Source organism: Sander lucioperca, chromosome 4 (assembly GCF_008315115.2).
Source record: "Sander lucioperca isolate FBNREF2018 chromosome 4, SLUC_FBN_1.2, whole genome shotgun sequence".
NCBI classification, from domain to species: domain Eukaryota; kingdom Metazoa; phylum Chordata; class Actinopteri; order Perciformes; family Percidae; genus Sander; species Sander lucioperca.
The window spans coordinates 18202234-18221732 of NC_050176.1; the positions used below are offsets into that span (position 1 = coordinate 18202234).

Below are 19499 nucleotides of genomic sequence, written 5' to 3' on the forward strand. Positions count from 1 at the left end.
GTGACAGAGCGAGAGAGAGAGTGTGTGTGTGTGTGTGTGTGTGTGTCTGTGTGTCAGGGACTGACAGCAAGCAAGTAAATGAGCCCTGCAGACTGAAAGGCAGATTAATTGAAAATACTTCAGATACCCAGCTTCAGCCGTCAGTCTTGCAACAGAACAGACCTTCATGACAAAATTCCTCAAAGACACAGACACACACACACACACACACACACCATTATGACTGGTCTCATGTTGAGGACGCACTCATGCAAAGCTGCACTGTCAGACACGACAGGTTATTTGAAAGCAGATAAAATGCGCGTACACACATGAACGCTGTCACACATACCGAGGAGTACACAAGCAATGAGAAACACACACACACACACACACACACACACACACACACACACACAGTATGATGCAAATCCTTACAGAAGAGCCAGTTCAATCTTCCAAAAGGACACACTAAAACTCTCCCGCTGTTTTTTTCTTCTTTTCTCTGCCTCTCCTGAAAAACAAGGTCCTTGAAAAGGCCATTGGTGACAGGCATATTATCAGCTCTTCAACACAGCTCTCAGTGTGTGTGTGTGTGTGTGTGTGTGTGTGTGTGTGTGTGTGTGTGGTTGTGCCTGTATCCATAAACCCAAAGAAAAAACATCTTTGGCTGAAATAAAACTGAATCTAATCCTGAATATTCACATATAAAAATGGTTGTATTAGTTGGTTAAAAATTGTGCTCTCATTTAATCTTTGTATCTTATTGAGGGAGGTGTCCGCAAAGCAAAGGGCTTCTTCGGTTGTTGTAATATGTAATTGAACATAGGTGACTAGTCTGAGTTGTAATTTTAAAGTCAGACAGATCAGAAGAACCCATGAGAACTCCAAATATGACATTCACAATAAGCAATTTCATTCCAACATACACAAAGATAACAGAGTAGAACGGAATCATGAGAACTGTAACACTACAAATACAAACAGCTGAGAAAGGGAATGCATAAATTATACAGAGAATACATAACAAAAACAGATAAAAAAGACACTTAAGCTTTTAGGCCTGTAAAGACACTAAGTTCATTTCTACAGATGTTTGGTTCCTGTCCGCCTGCACATAAAACTTGCCGTTTTGGCACTTTTTAAGACCATTTGTTTCTGTAAACGTGGATAGAAATATTCAGTCCATACTTTGTGTGGGCAGGTGTGAATATGGTATGTTTTATGTGTGTGGGAAGGTGTTTTGTGTGTGTATACGTGTGTGTGTTTGTGTGTGTGTATGTGTGTTATGAATACTCAGTTATGCGTGGAAAGGTATATGTTGTATGTGTTCTCACATTTCATGTCCATATAGTGTAACTCTAATCTATTCAAACACGTACAGTATATTCATTGATTCTCTACATTAGTGTCTGTGCGTGTGTGCGATTGTGTCAGAGTGTGTGTTTGTCACAGTTGGCCTCCGGTAGAAACTCCTCCGCTTTTGTTGTATGTTAGATTCATAAGGGAACTCCCTCCGTTAGTCTTTGTCATTCGGTTGACAATGAGTCAAATGATCAACAGATCAGGTCAACCCGCGAATGATTCAACACAGTAACGACTCAACCTCAACAGCAGACAGACAGCATTGTTTGCAGTAAAAACCACAGTCCTGCTTCCTCTTTAGAGCCATTAAAACTATCCAGGGCCAAGGTCAGCTAAACTAGTCTTATAGGGGCTAGTGGTTGAATTTCCTGTGTAGCTTTCAGTTAGATACAAACATATCAGTCAGGGGCAGAGCATCTCTGAAGGGAAAAAAGGTAATTTCTTTAGGCAGAGCCAAACAGCAATTAAAGCGTAGAAAGTACTCAGTGAGAGCATACCGATGCCAAGATATATCTCTTACTGTGTAGTAATAACAGAAAACGTAAAATAAATAATTATTATTGTAGAGTCCTGACCCAAATCTGCAACAAAATATATTTTCAATCAAGTGCAGTGCAGGATTTTGTCAGAAAATAATAAAAAAAATGTATTGACATTACAAAATATTTTTGCCTTTCAAAAAGTACATTCTCCAAGTCTGCACATTGCCTCCAACAACCTCTGTCAATCAAATGATCTATTTGATTAGGATTCAGATTTTGTACATGGTATACAGCCTTAAATGAAGGTCTGACTTTGAGACAATGCAAAGAAGCCTCCTAAACATTTGGCTCTGCCTAACAAGATTAATCACAGCCAAGGAGATAATGCCAAAGTACAGCAGCTCTGCATACATGTTTGTTTGACTCAAATTTAACAATCCATGTGGCTAAAATGGGCATGGCACTGCCACACCACGAAAAACTGAAGATACTGTTTTGTTACTACTGGTCCTGGACCATAATTGGATTAACATGTTCAACAAGTTGCCTTATTATTGTATTTATAAGGCATTGGAAGAAATAAATTGTGTACATTAAACTACATCATTGCCGATAACTCTTCTCCAAGGGCAGCATGAGGTAACTGAAAGTTTTGATAGCAGTAATGAACTGTGATTTAAGCCCTGGATAGCCCTGTTTAGCCCTATAGTCGGAAGCAGTTCCACCCTGTCACACTATAGCAGAAAAATACTCTTCAAATTGCACCAAACTGCAGCTTCTGAAATGTAACTGATGTAAAAAGGTATTATATTTTACATGTTTACAACATAAATATATTATTCTGTGTAGCAGAATGCACAATTTTGTAAGGGGAGATAAATGTACCAGGGCAAAGTTGGAGATTAAAATTCTAGGGACATTTCGTCTAACTTCTGTCCCAGAACTCCTATTTTCTGCACTGATATTAAAGTCCAAGACAAGTGACAAAAAGTTATGTTCACAGCCCTGGTTCAAAGTAGTATTAACTTGTGGCGAAGGAGGAAGGGGCATAAGGGGATAGGAAGAGGAATGCTTCTGGGTTTACACCTGCAAGTGTGAAGCCAGCCTCTATCTAAACAGTGTTTCAATGTTTACAGCATTAAAACAAAATCCCTGTTTCCAATGCAGACCTTTTTATATGGATTCAAAAGTTGAATTATACAGGAGCAAAGAGACCTCACTGCCATTCCCAGGGAACCATTGCAAGTCTACCGTTTCTCTGCCAGAGGTTTGCATTGAGAGCAACTACAACTCCAAAGGGAGGCAATCGAGAGGGTTGTTCCATAATTTTACATTACTATTAATTTGTGTTATTCAACAAGCCCAATCTTCAAAAACTTATAAAACTGAAATGAGAAACCAAACTTGTGTAGCAATGAGTCCCCAAGGCAGCCACCAATATTGTCTAGAACAGTGAAAAAAACCCATGAATTAGTTTGTGGCGTATAGAAACTATCTAGAACTAGTTCTTAGATTATTAAAAAGCTTGTTGCCTATTCACCAAAGCTGTTCTGCCCAAAGACCCCGTTAATCACAAAGACTATAATCTTAACGTTAACTCAGATATCTCTGCACTTAGACTCTCTGTGACCCCAACTTGGGAAAACAAGAGGCCCAGTAAATGGTTTTTATTATTATTTTGTCCAGAGCAGAGACCATGCCTGATTACCAGTTCCAATGTACTTCTGGGATTCACAGCTCTGGACAGAGAGGGTTTGACACTACTCCTCAGAGACTGCCACAAGTTGTTCCATCTCAATTGTTTCCTGGAGTTTTTTTTTCTGGAAGCCTGAGACTTTCAGGGATTCCTCCACATTGATTCATAATTTTTGTTAATTGGCCAGACTGGAGATAAGACACACAGGCAATCCCTAAGGTACCGTATCTGTACATCCGTCAGTCTCAATTTGTGGCCACTGAGGACTGGAGTCAGACACCCTTCATTGTAAGGAGATCAAAAACCTTGCTGTCAAGTGAAAATAACGTAGATGATTCAACTGTGGATGAATACATTCTTAAGGAAATATATCAACTGAGGAAGAGGAGCAAGGCTTGGCTGTATGTTCTGAAATGTATTATATTAGTGATATGTGCATTTACACAAACAGGGCAGAGCAAAATAAAATCTATTTGAAAAGCAAGTGAATTAAAGAGTAAGTGTAAATAATTAAATAAAAGCATGAGGGTTCAAATAAGAAAAATGGACCATTGGACAGAATGATTAATGATATCAAGCAAATTATGACAATTGGACACTGTGCTTATGAATAACTGAGCTAGTTATTCTTTACATCCAGGGAAAAGCCTTGAGGCTATATGTAGGTAACCTCAGCTCTATTCCGCCCATTCTTCCAAATGAAGCCATTATTTTTAAAAAGCTTCCACCTCTACATAGCCTGTGGTACTAATCTAAAATTAATTGATTGGTGATTCCTTCGACCTAAAACATAGGGGAGCTGCAAGTGGAATTTGAACAATAGGCCAAAATAGAAAACTGGGCTCTTTATAAAAATGGAAGCTGTCCTACTGAGTGCCAAAGGGAATTTGCTCTGTTTTGTTATGTGGTCCCACCCAACCAAATTAAGTTCTATTGATCTGATAGCAGAGTAATGACGCGCCTTGGACATCCCATTGTGAATGCTAGTGGGTCTATCGGATTGGCTGCCACACATGACATAGAGAGCAGAGGGAAAGTCATTATTCATATGAAACACAATGGAATATCAAAAGCAAAAACAGTGGGTAGATCACTACAGCATAATTAAATAGTTGGTTCACCCAAAGTACAAAACATATTTTCTCATTTCTCATTCTCAATTTGTTTTTAGTGCTCACAGCATTGATATACCACAATTTAAAAATGATCCTGGTTACATACGGTAACATACATTGTTGTGGTCAGTTTTTTGCTAGAACTACTTTCTACTTAAGCAATAGAGTGTACTATTTAGGTAAAAGGTCCAATGTGCATGCACTTTATACACATGAATCGTCTTCTGTTACTTCACAACAGATTTATCTTCTAACTTCTGAATAGAGCCCAATTCTGTAGACAGAGATCTTCATAGGTCAAAGCATAAATGCCACCCATCGCTTTCCCTTTCCTCATCAAACTCACACCTTGAACAGCGGGAGAATTCTAGACCTGTCAAAACGATGATATCAAAGTTAACCCAGTGGAAAATCAAATAGAAATGCATTACCTCCAGGCTTGATAGACTGGTCCTTCTTGACCGATCGGACTCAAAAGACAAATAATAACGGCACAGGAGGTTATATCACCTTACCTTGGCCTAATCATACCCTGCACAGTCATGGTGAAGCATAAATCCTACCTTAGTTTTTTTTAGAGTGTCTTACTGAGGACCGTTCCTGGTTAAGCATCTGATGAGGGAGGCAGGGATAGAAGAAAGATAGGCAGACCAAGAAAGCCGTCATTAATTTCAATCAGGCTCCCAGTCTGGCAGAGTTAATAATATCAGCACGCTCTTCTGACCTCTGACGATGGTACGACATCAACCTCTGCAAATTACTCATTAATTTACCCCCATTAAGTTAGACAGAGGTGGCGGGCAGGGGAAAAACATGGAGGAGAATGAATTAATTAGACATTTTAAAACAGAATTAATACCTTTTCAATTGAGATGTATCACAGTAGAGAAAGAGAGGTCAGGATGGCAGTGGTGAGGATAGTAAGAATGGGCAGAAAAAGGAATTCTGACTATATAGTCCAGCTGACATTAATATTTTCACAGAATGGATGTCAATGCAAAGGTAGGGCATAAAGATAATTTATATGGATGAGAAGTAGCCTACTTTTGTAAATTCCAAAGCATTTGTACGGATAGAGTCATCAGCATTTTTGTCTCTTGTGTATGAGAATGTTCTGTGCATAATGTGAGTGAGATAAACATTTGTCTCATAACAAAGTCTCTTTGTTTGGTCTGTAATAATACCAAGCCTTGCTCCTATTTGTTTCAACAGATTTCATTGTAACACCCATAAAGTCAAACCCAAATCTTAAATAATAAACCAAATTAAATCCTTGGGGCTACATTATTCCCTATTAACCATATTTAAAAGGAAAAGCAAATATAATAAATATAATTAAAAAGTTGTGAAATCATACCTCACTTTGGGCACTTTGGTTCATAGCAAGCTCCAGCCCAGAGCAAAGCAGGGTCATATATAGTGAGTGGACGGCCATCTAAGCAGAGTATCCTTTGGGCCTTCACTCTGCTTATCATCCATTGTATCTCACTGTGTAGTGCAGGGAGCATATGACATATTTATCGACTTGAGCTGATATAAGGACCGTATTTTGTCTCTTCAACGTTGGCATGTTCAAAATGAGATGCTGCAAACCTCTAACCTGCTCTCAATCTGCCTCTATTCCTAAATGTGATTACAGGGTTCTTTAATATAGGAGCTAACACCTGTCTTGCCAACCTGCACAACCCACCCTAAAGTAATTTCTGCATGACTTGCACTATTGAAATGTAAATTTCCAACCTCATAGCTTCCCTTCTCAAAAGAAATACGCTACAGCTGTAAATAAGAAATGGGCTAGGAGACAAAAGTGCCTGCCGATCTTGAAGGGGTTTAATTCACGTCATCTAGATCGACAGACAGGCTGGGCCACACACATTCATGTACACACACAACTCCCCAAATGGGAGGGTATCTATATGCAAAACATCTCCACTAAGCAATCCACTTTACTACCGTAGAGGAGGCTGAGAATAATGGACGACTCAGCCTCAACCCAAACCCTATTCTCCCACCCACACACAGACACTCACCCCAGCATGCACATACTGTATACATGCCCACACACCGTTGAACATATGTAGTTAGGTGTTTCGAATCGATAAGCATGCTCAACACACATCCTCCCCGACCTATTCTTACACTGGCTAAATGCCAGGAAGAACAATTAGCCCAATAAGTACCATCGAATGTCCTCCCCCAAAGAGGGATATTCAGGCTACTCTAAAACAAATGCACCTAATTCCTCATCCTGCTCCCTCCCTCATTATCTCCCTAAATGATGCTTCTATAGGAGAACAGGTGTTGGAGGTGCAGTGGAATGATTGTTGTGTGAATGGAGGTTTGATGGGAATAGAAGCTGGGGGGGGGGGGTAAATCATGAATGGAGCTGCTTCTGGTGAGATAACCGAGCTACAGTGTACCAGTATTGAGGTAAAAGGCAGGTAAAAGAAGAGGTGCTGGTTACCACCTCTTTTTTGCTCATTAGTAGGGATTCAGCAGGTCTACGGAAGCTTGCGAGGACCAAGGTGCCCAGTATAAGGTAGCCTGGTGAACAGCTTGATTCTTGTCAATTACTACTTAGTATTGTGGTGAAAACAGACAACCTCTTAAAATGCCAATAGATTGTCATAGAATTGTCATAGAATCAATAAAAAAAAAAATCACCCAGGGAAACGACCCTTGTCACTTGACACCTCACAGGAAATATCATATATCTTGCTACATTAACATCTATTCTCCTTTATTAGTCTGCTGTTGGAATCCAACTTCAGAATCTTCCTAAGAACATTCGACTTAGCTTCCTCTGCTTACAGCTTCTGCTGGGCAGAAACCCCCTTCCAGTAGTCCAAAATATCGTGAAGGTCCTCGTCCTTGGCAAACTGAACCTTCTTACGCAGGGCGTGGCCTGCTGCTATATAGGAGGCCTCCTCTCTGGGGCTTTTCTTGTAAGGCCGGAATCGCTCCCAGATCCGCAGTGTGCTCTCAGACGAATACTCTGGACTGGAGGAGTAGCCAGAGTTGTAGTTGTGGTGACGAGAAGGTGAGAGCTGGGAGTAGGTGGATGTGGCATCCCTCTTGGTGCGGCCCAGTGGCTTCAGGAATGAGGCCTTTTGGGCCTGTGAGGGTGAGTCGTTGCCGCCCTCATAGTAGAGTGCAGGAAAAGAGTGGCGGTGCTCGGAGCTGTGGTAGTCTGGCTGAACTTCCAAGTGGTGCTGCTGCTGTCCAGGGCCAACTACCGCACCTCCACTCCCCTTGTTACACCCCATCCCACCCCCATTCACACTCACCCCACCACCATTTATGTTTCCCATCCCATTCCCGTTGCAGCCTCCTATTCCGCCAGCTCCTCCACTTCCACCCCCTCCACCACAACCCACAGGGCTGCCTTTTTCTGTTGGGTACTTGGGAGGATCGCTGCGCTGCTCAGGGATATCCACACTGAACACTCTGTTGCTCTTGACAGATCCCACAGCGGGGGCACCGCAACGGTTCTTCACTACAGCAGTGTCAGCGCTCAACTGCCTCTGAAGGGGCCGCACTGCATTGGCTGGGGGTGGGTCACGGTAAGGAGGGGAGAGGAACCCCCCACCACTGATACCTGGCCGCTCAGACAGGGGCATGACCAGGGGCACTGGGGCCATAGAAGGCGGGTGAGGCAGCTGATGTAGCTGAGGATGAGGATGAGGCTGAGGATGTGGCTGAGGATGGGGCTGAGGATGAGGCTGGGGGTGAGACTTTAGATGCACCTTTGGAGAGGAGGCCATGATCTGATCTCCAGGGTGGCCTGGAGAGAGGGGCAGGAGGTTGCGGGGGAGGGACGCAATGCAAGTTGGTGGCTGGGAGGAGGAAACAGAGTTGCCGTTGTCAGCCGTGGTTACAACATTAGCAGAGGCATCCAGCTTCAGAGCATCAATGCAGTTGTTGATGATCTGGTTCACCTTGTCCACCTCCTTGGCAATGGTGGAGATCTCTGATGCTGAGCCACGGCCATCGTCATCCGAATCCTCCCCAGCCTCTATCCCATTCTCAGCCCCGCCTCGCCTATCCACAACTACCTCCCCTGCTATCACTGCTCCTCCAGCTCCCACCCCTCCCTCTCTGCCTTCCCCTGCCACTCCCGCCGTCCTCACATCCATGTAGTTGCCCTTGCTGCCCATTGCCTCAGAGAAGGCAGTGGCCATTTTTTCCACCTGCGGCAGGGTGGAGAGGCGAGAAGAACTGGTGTTGGCGGAGCCATGGAGCATGCCTGTGCTAGAGGAGGCAGACGGGGGCAGCTTGCCGCCTGCTCCTCCTGAATGGTGGTGCTGGTGGTGAGCCTGCTCCTGGAGACGCTGCATGGCACCTGGGTCATTGGCCACTGCCGCAGCCGCCTCTGGGCCATACCTGAAGAATAACAGATTCACTTTAACACAGCCAATACATATAGTTTCATTATCTGATCTCATATTATGTACATCATGCACATTATACTAACAGCATGATTGCAAAATGCAGTTGTACCTAATACTTTTTTTAAAGTTCATTTGATTTAATATGTCCTCTCAGTGATGCCATGGGGTGACAGAATATTGCTGTTTTAATTAAAGAAACTATGAAAAATAACAAGGCCCAAAGCCTCAATAAAGAGTATGGTCGGGGAAAATGTTTGTAGTTAGAATAAATGAGACTTTTCAGGGCTTTGAATCAAAACATCTAATGAACTGATGCCTTTAGCAGAACTTGTTCCAAAGAAATCAATTTTACCCAAGGGACACACAGTAGTGTTCATTTCTGTTGTGGCTAAACATCTCAGATGTAGTCACTATCTCTATAGTGGCTCTTCAACAATTCATTGTCATGAAAAAGGGTTATAATGTGGCCCTTAAGACTTCCATTAACATAAAAAATTGTCTAGTACCTCATCTCCAAAATAGTTTTCTTCACGCTTATAGCTTTCTTCTTCTCTTCCTCGATGCGTCGTCGTCTGAGACAGTAATAGACTAATCCAAGCACAATGACCATGCCAAACAGACATCCCAAGATGGTCATGATGTAGTGGGTAGTTGTGGATGGATCGGTTCGCTGGTCCTCTGACCCCATAGCTCGTGTAGAAAAGGTCAGACACGTGTGGTTGTAGCGCTGAGTTTTGCTTGCAGAAGCCACACAATAAGTGTAATTTGTGTGAGGTTTCAGTTTGTCCAAAATGAGTACCTCCTTTTTGTTTTTAAGGGGCTTGATGTCTTCAAAAAACGTGTGGTTGTACTTGGAGAGGATGTACATCTTACTGTATGGTCGTGGGATTTGCACCATTAGAGAAGCGGTGTAGAGGGAGACAGTTTGAAGCTTCATGGAAATCTGATGATTATAGGTAGGGTCTGCAGTGGACGATATGGTTGGTTGGTGGTACAGACCTTGGTCTGGGATGTCCAAACCCATACCTGATCCATCTTGATCTGGTGTCTGGGAGGTCATCCCTGGAATAATCACACCATCGCGACACATTGATAAAAGAGCGTAACGGGCATTTTTTCCGTGTCCGGGCAGCGGGCTCAGAAGTGGATAACCAGTCATTTCCAGAGGGGTTTCGCATTGGAGGCGGTCATAAGTGTGGGTTACATTGTTAAACGCCTCCAGCCAGGTGAGGAAGCTGTAGAGCTCACAGCCACAGTGGAACGGGTTTCCTGCTAGTTCACACACCAGCAGCCTGTTGAGGACAGTGAAGGTAGATGGGTCAAGACGAGCCAACTTATTGGAAGATAAGTCCAGGCTGCTGAGGCTGGGGCACTCCCAGAAGGCATTGGTGGCAATGACCTCAATAAGGTTGTGTTGCAAAAAGAGGCACTGCATTCGACCCAGACCTCTCAACATGCCCTCAGTCAGGTTTGTCAGCTTGTTGTAGCCCAGCTGGAGAACCTGAGACAGAAAAAGAGAGTAGCCCCTTGACATCTTTAATTAACATGACAACAAATCTAATTGCTAATCATTTGGTGGGGGATGTTTTTAAGGAATGCAGTTTACATCAATACGATATGTTTTATTAGAACTAGACACATCATTGAGACGCTTTTCTGCTTTCTACAAGTTAGAAAGTTTTCAACAGCCACCTATGAACAGGTTGAGAGAACTAGAGTTTGTAGTTGAATGATTTCAGAATACAGTATATTCCTAGCTCAACTTGTTCTAACAGATTGCACTGCATTGTTTAAGAAAAACTGCTGTATTAATAAATCCAGTCTCCACTTAATGGTGGTTTGGGGGGGGGTGCTCTCATTCAGATCAGTTTACATTTCCATGACCACCCTCATTTAGCATAGACTTCTAAATGGGATTTCTATTATAAAGGCAACACAAATTATTCAACCACATTTGTAGAAATGTATGAGCATTAAAAATAATATTTTCATGATTTTAAGTTAGAGATAAACAAATACATGCAAACAGTTGTGTTCTTGGCTGCAGACCTGTAGGTTGGCCTGTCCAGCAAAGGCCCCATCCTCGATGTAACTGATCTCGTTCTTGGTAAGATTGAGGTCAGTAAGGTTTGTGAAGCGGTACATGGAGGTAAATAGCACAGCCTTAAGTTTGTTCTCATTCAGCCTCAGGTCATGAACCTACGGGAGACAAGAGAGTGGATGACTTTCAGTTGATGTGTTGTACCCTCTGGCAGCCATAGAGGAGAACCGAAACGCTTTGCCAAAAATAGCTGCCAAGAGCATACACCTCCAAACATACAAGTTTGATGTCTAATGAGTCATTTTCCCAGTTATACATCTGGTCAAAATTTGTTCAGTTAATCACAGCCTGTTTGCAAGCACCTGAGCATCCAGCCTGAGATATCTAGCAGTGGTAAATGTTGATGCTAGAAATGGAATGTAGTTTCTTGTTAATATTAAAGCACCTAATTGTAATTTTTTCGGTTTTAATCAGTTATGCAGCAAATTGCAGATGGTAATTTAAAAACCTGAAACACTTAGTATATTTTAAAATGTCCCTCTGTTGCTTTTGTCCCAAGCACTGTCTTCTCTCTCTCTCTCTCTCTCTCTCTCTCTCTCTGTCTGTCTGTCTGTCTGTCTCCCTCTCCCTCTATCTATCTATCTATATATATATATATATATATATATATATATATATATATATATATATATATATCTTTCTCCCTCCCTCTCTCTTTTTACTCAGGCTTCTCTGTGCTGGACCATCGGCCATTCTGGGACCTCTTTCTCTCTCTCCTGGCGGTCGGTGCCTCATTCCACATGTTGGATCTGGAACTTGTTTCTCTCTGTCCCCCTGTGTATTTGTTTCATTCTCATATCTGTGTGAATGATGTGCTTCAGTTTTGCTTCTTGGATGTGTACAGTATGTGTAGCCTGTCCTACTTCCAGGTTACAGGGTGTAGAGGAGGTTGTGTGTCTCAGGCTCTAGCTGTTTGGTGACACAGAAGCGGCTTGACATCATCCATGATCCATCTTTTTCATATAAGTTCACATTCATAGTCTTTATTGTAATTCTATTATGTTCTATTCTGTACACATGACATCTGTCTGTCCTGGGAGAGGGATCCCCTCTTAGTTGCTCTTGAGATTGTGTAGTAGTTAGGTAGCCAACAATTCCACAAACAACAGCAACACAAAACAATTGGTTTATGTATCTCTTCTATGTCACCAACTTAACATATTTAGCAACTATTTGCTTTAATAATATCATCACAGCCACATCAAAATTTAGATATTATTGCTGCCATGGTCACTATCATTGGACAGATGAATATAACCTTGCACTTGATTAGGAAAATGCAACATGCATTTTTAGAATCTAAAAATTCTTAAATTACATTATGAATACTGTATTGCCATCACTGTCATAGTTGTCACCGCAATCAACATATTATCACAACCATCAGAATCACACAATAAACCACAAACATACTGACTGACCAGAAGATGAGATTTGACTTGCAGCAAAAAGCCATTATTATTAATTATTGTTAATAATGCCATGTGCATGAAGCCATACTGTTTAATAGAGGTGGCTGGGCTCCAGGCCGGTTATTGCAGCACAATGGTGGAAAGAACTTTAAGGGGTTTAAAGTGCCCATATTATGAAAAAATCACTTTTTCTGGGATTTGGGGTGTTATGTTGTGTCTCTGGTGCTTCCACATTCATACAAACTTTGAAAAAAATCCATCCATGGTGTTTAGAGTGAGATACGGTTTCTGAATGTGTCCTGCCTTCAGTCTCCTGGTGAGCTGTTCAAAATCTGCACGGCTTGTGACGTCACAGCCGAAACGAGCAGGCTAACCGCAACCATTAGCTCGTGGCTAGCGTTAGCGCTAATGCTAACGCTAATGCTAACGCTAGCATGCTAACGCTAGCATGCTACCTCGTTCTCAGTAGCAAAGCACTGCTACAACACACACAAGTTCACCATAATCTACAAAAGAACTACTTCCATGTGCGCCCTCATTTAGAAGTCTCCCAGCTAATCCTGCCTTGTAACTGACCGAAGTTGTAGAAACAGCCTTTCTTTTACTGTCTATGGAGCTAGCTAGCTGACATGATCTACATCTGAGCTACTGGGCATGTGCAGTGCAATCAAAGATAGTACAGAAGAAGAAGAAGAAAAGAGGTCTCACTCTGTAGCTAAAACAGAGACCAGCTGAAAAGAGGATCTGCAGCAGTGAGAGAGACCACTGCAGTACAACAACAATATGGTGTTTTTAGAAAATTAAACCATGTAAACCTATTCTGGTACAACCTTAAAATACAATTATGAACCTGAAAATGAGCATAATATGGCTGCTTTAAGTTTGCTAAAAAGGACTGGTCCTATAGCTCATCTTGTTATTATAGAAGATGGTTCCCAAGCTGTTGATAACTCAATGACTCTGTCTACATTCAACAACTACATTTTTGCAGATACAGCTGCACCTGTGAAAAAAAACTACTAGGCTCATGGCACAATGCTTATGAGAGTACTTATCAAGAGTACAACCATTTATGCAAAGGCTGTGTTTAACTATAACATACATACTAGAACATACATACTAGGGGTTTCTACTAGGGATGTAACGATACATTAATCTGGCTCGATATATTGATTCTATCCTCAACAATTCAATATTATCGATATTATTTAAGTATTGATACATCTTTACAATGCACCTTTATTTTGCAATTCCCACTTATATAATCATTATTTTGCATCAAAACGTGTAGTTTGTTTTTAATTTAAATGTCTGGAAGAGCTTAGTAATGAAATTGTCAAATCATATTTTAGGTGCTTTTTTGTAAATATATATAAATGTAACTGATTATGTTAAATGCGCGTATGTATTGTTGCATATCGGTTGCAGGCCTCTGAATCGAATCAAATCGAAATTGTATCGTGTCAGACTTTGTGATATCCGTAAATATTGTATCCTTGTCCAAAGAATCAAAATCATATTGTATCGTGATAAAATGTGTGATTTACACCCCTAGTTTCAACCACAGTATAAAAGGCCTACAGAAAGATAAGTTCATACTGACCGTGCTGTTGATGTGCTGGGGGATGGTCTCGTATGGAGGCTGGTTCTGACTGCAGATAGCCAGCCAAACATAGCCTTTGTCCCCCTCTATCAGCCAGCAGTCCCCTTTCACCATGCCAGGCAGGTGGAGGAGCAACAGTGCAGGGAGCAGGAGGGAGAGAACCAGGGAGGACAAACAAAGTCTGCTGGCCATGGTTTGGATTAGGAGTGTTTGAGAAAGGAGGGGCAAAAAATAGTAGTTGAAGGCGGAGCGGTAGCAAGTAGCAGTTTCAAATTAAAAAGGATTGCAGGTCAGGGGCAAGCAGGTTAAATCTATGTAGAGAGAAAGGTGAACGGAAGGGCGTCTTCACGGTGATTAGAGCTGAGCTTGCAGCATGGCAGCAAATCCTGTCCCCATTTTAGGTGTTCCACGTCAAAGGGTTTTGGAGACTGTCACCCCAGCAGCTACTCATGGCCCCTGCCAACCGTATGTCTCGACAACACAGATGAGGAAATACTCCCTCTCAGAGAAAGGCAGAAGGCCTATATAACAGACAGAGAGAGAGAGAGAGAGAGAGAGAGAGAGAGAGAGGGAGGGGGGGGATATTAACATTATTAGTGATAATGACAAAATGATTAAGACTATGCAGAAAATTGTAATACAGTTCACATATCCCCAGATGATTTTGAATTAATTGAGTTTAGGTCTGATTTCTAAAAGCACTGTGTAAAAAAAAGGTATATGAATCTAATACCCATGCTACCCAATCCCTTCAAGGTAATGCACCACAGTAATAAATCCATTAACTGCCATGATTATTTTCATAAGTCTTAATAAAGCCCAAATAAATATATTTTGACTTTTTAATTTAAACCAGGGTTTTAATGTTCTGTAATTATTCATGTTCATGAAAATAACAGCCTCATATGAGAACAAATTGCAGCTCTTCTGTTCATACATTAGCATATGATGCACCAATAAAAATGGAAATTGCCAAGACTATGAAAGCAACACCGCTTTTCTTTGGGTTTATCATTGTTTACAAGGTTCGCCAGCTTGCAGCTGTGGTTCTATTATTTCAACTTTGATGTACATAATAAAACAATAAAAAATGTAATAGCTGCAGTTATATAAGGGTGAAAACGGGAAGATGGGCTAAGTGGAAAACAGAGCAGGGCTGTTGTAATTTGCATGTTTTAACAGGATACTAGCTGACATTTAGCTATTTACCTTTCTCAGGGGATTAACTGTGGATTAGGCTCTAATCCAGCATAAAATAGCATGTATCTCATCACCCCAGCTCTGACGCTTTTAATTTGTTTTCAAAGTTTTGATTCCCTTCCCCAGGGAAAAGGTATCTGGCCACGACATGAATGACAGGGAATTGATAGGAAGAACAACAACTGGGTAACAGACTTTTCTTGAGTACTCCATCTCAATTCCAAATACATTTCCCTCTGTGCTTTATAGGTTGTCTCAGCCAGATGAAGAAAACATAACCTGCTGCAAGAAATGAAGCAATGACATGGTTCAACCTAGTCTCGCTTTGCCAGACCTTCCTCCACAGCGCTGTGGAGGAAGGTCTGGCGAGTACACACAGCATTCCGGGATGGGAGAAAAACATGATCTGGTTTATTGGCATTTTTTTTAAACTAATCACAATCGTCACTAAGCGCCGAACAGAGAACCGAACGGTGCCTCTGCCAAATAGCCTCGGGAAGGAACTTGTTTGGGTGGAACATGTGTACGTTCAAAAGTTCTTTTAGTCGTGCAACAGAAAACACAGATTGGACAGATAGTCTAGCTAGCTGTCTGGATTTACCCTGCAGAGTTCTGAGGAGCAGTTAACCATAGTCCTCACAAATCCACCAGAGTTCAAAATTCCAACACAAAGAAAGCGGAAGGTAACGTACATCTGGCCAAAAAGAGCGACATCTGGCGGAATTTCCGGCAGCACCAGAGCAATCCTGGAAGTGGAACATTGTTGATATAGACCAGGTTCAACCCAATCTACTCAGGTGTAATGGAAGCCAACTTTGGATACATTTGTTAAACTGGTCCTTCCCTAATAGCCTGTCCTCCTCCTTGCCTTCCTTCTCATCCACTGCCCCAACATGCACCTCAGTTAGCCTTCAAGTCACTTCTCATTTTTGCCGCACCACACCCCCAGCAGCTCTCAGTCCTCTCTTCAAATTGTTCCATGAAATTGATATTGACAATTCAATTCCTCCACCACAGGCCTTCAATTTGCCTTTGACCCAGCACCGTTGTCTTCCTTACGTGCGTCCACCCACAACACCCACAATTACAAAACAAAGCAATAACAGCTTTAGCTCAGTGGAACAACAGCTAAAGTAACCCCTTTCCACCTTGATAATTATGAAAGTCATTCATTAATCATTTGTTATGTACTCAGCTTTGAAGCAGATTTATTCCACTGATTTAACTGCTGCGTAGAGCCGTGTGTGTGTGTGTGTGTGTGTGTGTGTATGTGAGCATTAGTTCACTGCACGTTGTGATGAGAAGAAGCAAGCAAACTGAATTATATATCAAACAACAATTTGGACATTGATCATACTCATTCTTTTTTCATCCTATTTCTAAATTCCTTCTCTTCCCACACTTTGAAGACAACTCCAAGCCTAGTGTCATCGTGTAGTGATATATTCCTCACTATCTATTTTTTTTGTACTAGGGTTTAAGGGAATGTACACAGTCTCTGGCACACTTTAGCAATTTAAGATTTTGGAGACCACAAAAAAAATACTGTGTCGTTGTTGTGATTACCGTCAGGCTGTTTTCCCCCTGTCAGCAGCTCATATTTACATCATATCTAATACGAAATGAGTGCTACCCTGACATGGTATATACTGTGCTCTGCAAACATAAAAGACAAGTCAGTCAAGACTCATTTCAAAGCTAGTTTTTACTTCCGTGTCCAGTCACAACAGCTTAGACCAGCACTATATATATTTCTTTAATATAATTGCAATGCTGTAATGATCCAGACCACGCTCTTCCAGTCTATCTTAACATCTGGGTCAGTCTCCTGTCTCCCTCCATCTCTGTCTGTATTTCTTTTCATCCGCTTACTCCTTTTCCTCTTTACTGTCCCTTTCTTTATTCTGCTGACATTGTTTTAAGCCTGCTTATCTCTGCTGCCTTTTAACTAGAAACACAAATTAATATGCTTCATCGCCAAAACACAACCTGACACCTTTTGTGTGCTCTCACATCCCCTCCTCGCTGCTTTTATCACCCTTGCCATTGATTTAATTTTGACAAGAAGCCAGAGGAAGAGACAGCCTTATTTTCCCCCTCTGTTTCTTCTCCAAACCAGGCTCTCTTTGTGTTTAATTAATGTTCCTGATAGCTCGGCTTTAATTAAAGCTTTGCATCTGACAAACCCTAATGAAGTCAGGTCACAGAAACAAATGGAAAGTTCCCAAAGTAAGACCAATAGAGGATAAGGGCCCCTGGTTTCCTGGTGTTTGTCCTCATGGGAAAATACATATCTCAGATTTAGGTTGAAAGTAATTATCAGTAATTTGTAATGACTAAATGTGTTTTTCTACATTCTGTCAATTGTTGATTCAACCAGAGATACTACAGGGAGTCAGTGTGCATGGGTAATGAAAGCCTTTACAATCAAAACACTTTATATTTGCAATTGATGATAGGCTCCATGGTGGAATAGACACGCCCGCTCGCACATAAACTACAATATCATCTTTAGAAATGAATACTAAAACTCTCAAAGGCATTGTTTAATCAACATGAGTGTTGGAAAGTTCAGTGAATGGTTAGCATCATTTTTTTTTCTTTCTTTCTTCTGCAAAAAAAGGAGCTTAAAACTGTCAATCAAACAGTACTGTCTCGGTTAATTGCCAAAACAGACACACAACACAGATTGCCACTGTGTGTGTGTGTGTGTGTGTGTGTGTGTGTGTGTGTGGGAGGGGGGGGGGTATGTACCAGATATGTCTGATTGGCCATTCAAAAGTTGTTTAGACATTTCACTTAAAACCACAAACTAGACTTTGCTAAAGTCATTAGGATACATCTGCTGGAACCTTGAATATATTTACAAAACTTTGTGATAATCCATCACGGAACCTCTTAAATTAAACATCTAAGTTTCCCTTAAGCATGATTGGTCAGGTATTTATTTGCCATAATTACCTTCCAAATAATTAAAGAATCACTCATTTGTTTTGCATTAAACATTCAAATAATTGGATGCTCCATTTTCAGTCCAAGGGTGAATTATTTCAGCTAAGATTCATGAAGCATGGAGAAATAAAGCAGTGGAACAGAGTGACTGTCACCTGTACTCTAATACCTTTGTAGATATATGCTTGCTTTTTGCCACCATACTTTTCTTATCCATATTAACTCTATCCACCGGTTCCAATCATGACACAGCTATTGGGCCTGACTGATAGCACAGTCTGAAAACAGAAAATAGGAAAAACTTCATTAGGTTTCCAGAGAGTGTTTAAAAAGTAAAACCTGAAGAAAAATGGACAAAAAAAAAAAAAAAAAAAAATATATATATATATATATATATATATATATATACGTATATAAGAAGGAATTGCAGATTTTTCTATGAAGGTATTATTTTGATTGCCAGAAATACTTTCAGTACTGTAACAGTGAGGGAAATGTGTGGACTCTCATCAGAGGATACACATTGAATTCCTAAAAGGTTAACTATTGGGGGACCAGACCATTTAACCATGAGTCTTAAGTATTATAAAGATGTGTTTTTAAGGTTAAAGCTAGAATTGGGCTTAGATTGAAGTTAGGGTAATGGCGGCTTAAAATTCTGTTTCCGCCCAGTCTGAGCTGCAAGAGTTGAAGAAGAGCAACAACAATGAAGACAAGAGTAGCACAGCTACCCTGGAGGTCATGAACCTTTCTACTGAGTGAGAAAAAAGACAGATAGATAGACAGAAGGCAAAACAAACAGACAGCAGATAGAGGGAAGCGCGAAGCAACATGACACCCAAGCCGGTGATTCAGAAATCCAACAGACCATATAGGAAACCCGTCACCAGTCAGTCAGACAGACAGACAGACAGACAGACAGAAAGACAGCCTCCTAGTTTGCCAGCCAGACAATCAATCAATCAATCCAGTCCATCAGCAGGCCCAACAGCCACCCAATCAAATACATAGCCAGTCAGACAGACAGCGGGTCAATCTGTTGATTGGCTAACAAGCCAGTCAGTCGGCTAGTCAGTCATTGAGAATTAAGAAGTATGCCTAATAGTGCTATCTTTGCGTCCCAGCCTGCCAACCAGCCTGCCTGCCTGCTCTACCTTCAAAGCTGCTGCACTGTTCCTTCAAATCCATTTTCCTCACTCCTGT

At 41.4% G+C, this 19499-nt stretch overlaps 1 protein-coding gene across 1 annotated transcript in view; it reads right to left on the reverse strand.

Moving 5' to 3' along the window:
• Window positions 1-3880: 3880 nt before the first annotated feature.
• The window catches only part of LOC116043028 (protein phosphatase 1 regulatory subunit 29-like), a 75138-nt gene continuing 59519 nt past the window's right edge, over window positions 3881-19499 (reverse strand). The window contains exons 2-5 of the mRNA XM_031289524.2: window positions 14145-14665; window positions 11078-11227; window positions 9535-10529; window positions 3881-9020 (exon numbers count right to left, since the gene is read on the reverse strand). Coding sequence (XP_031145384.1) covers window positions 7445-9020; window positions 9535-10529; window positions 11078-11227; window positions 14145-14336 — 2913 coding nt within the window. The 5' untranslated portion in view covers window positions 14337-14665 and the 3' untranslated portion in view covers window positions 3881-7444. The remainder of the gene's footprint in view (window positions 9021-9534; window positions 10530-11077; window positions 11228-14144; window positions 14666-19499) is intronic.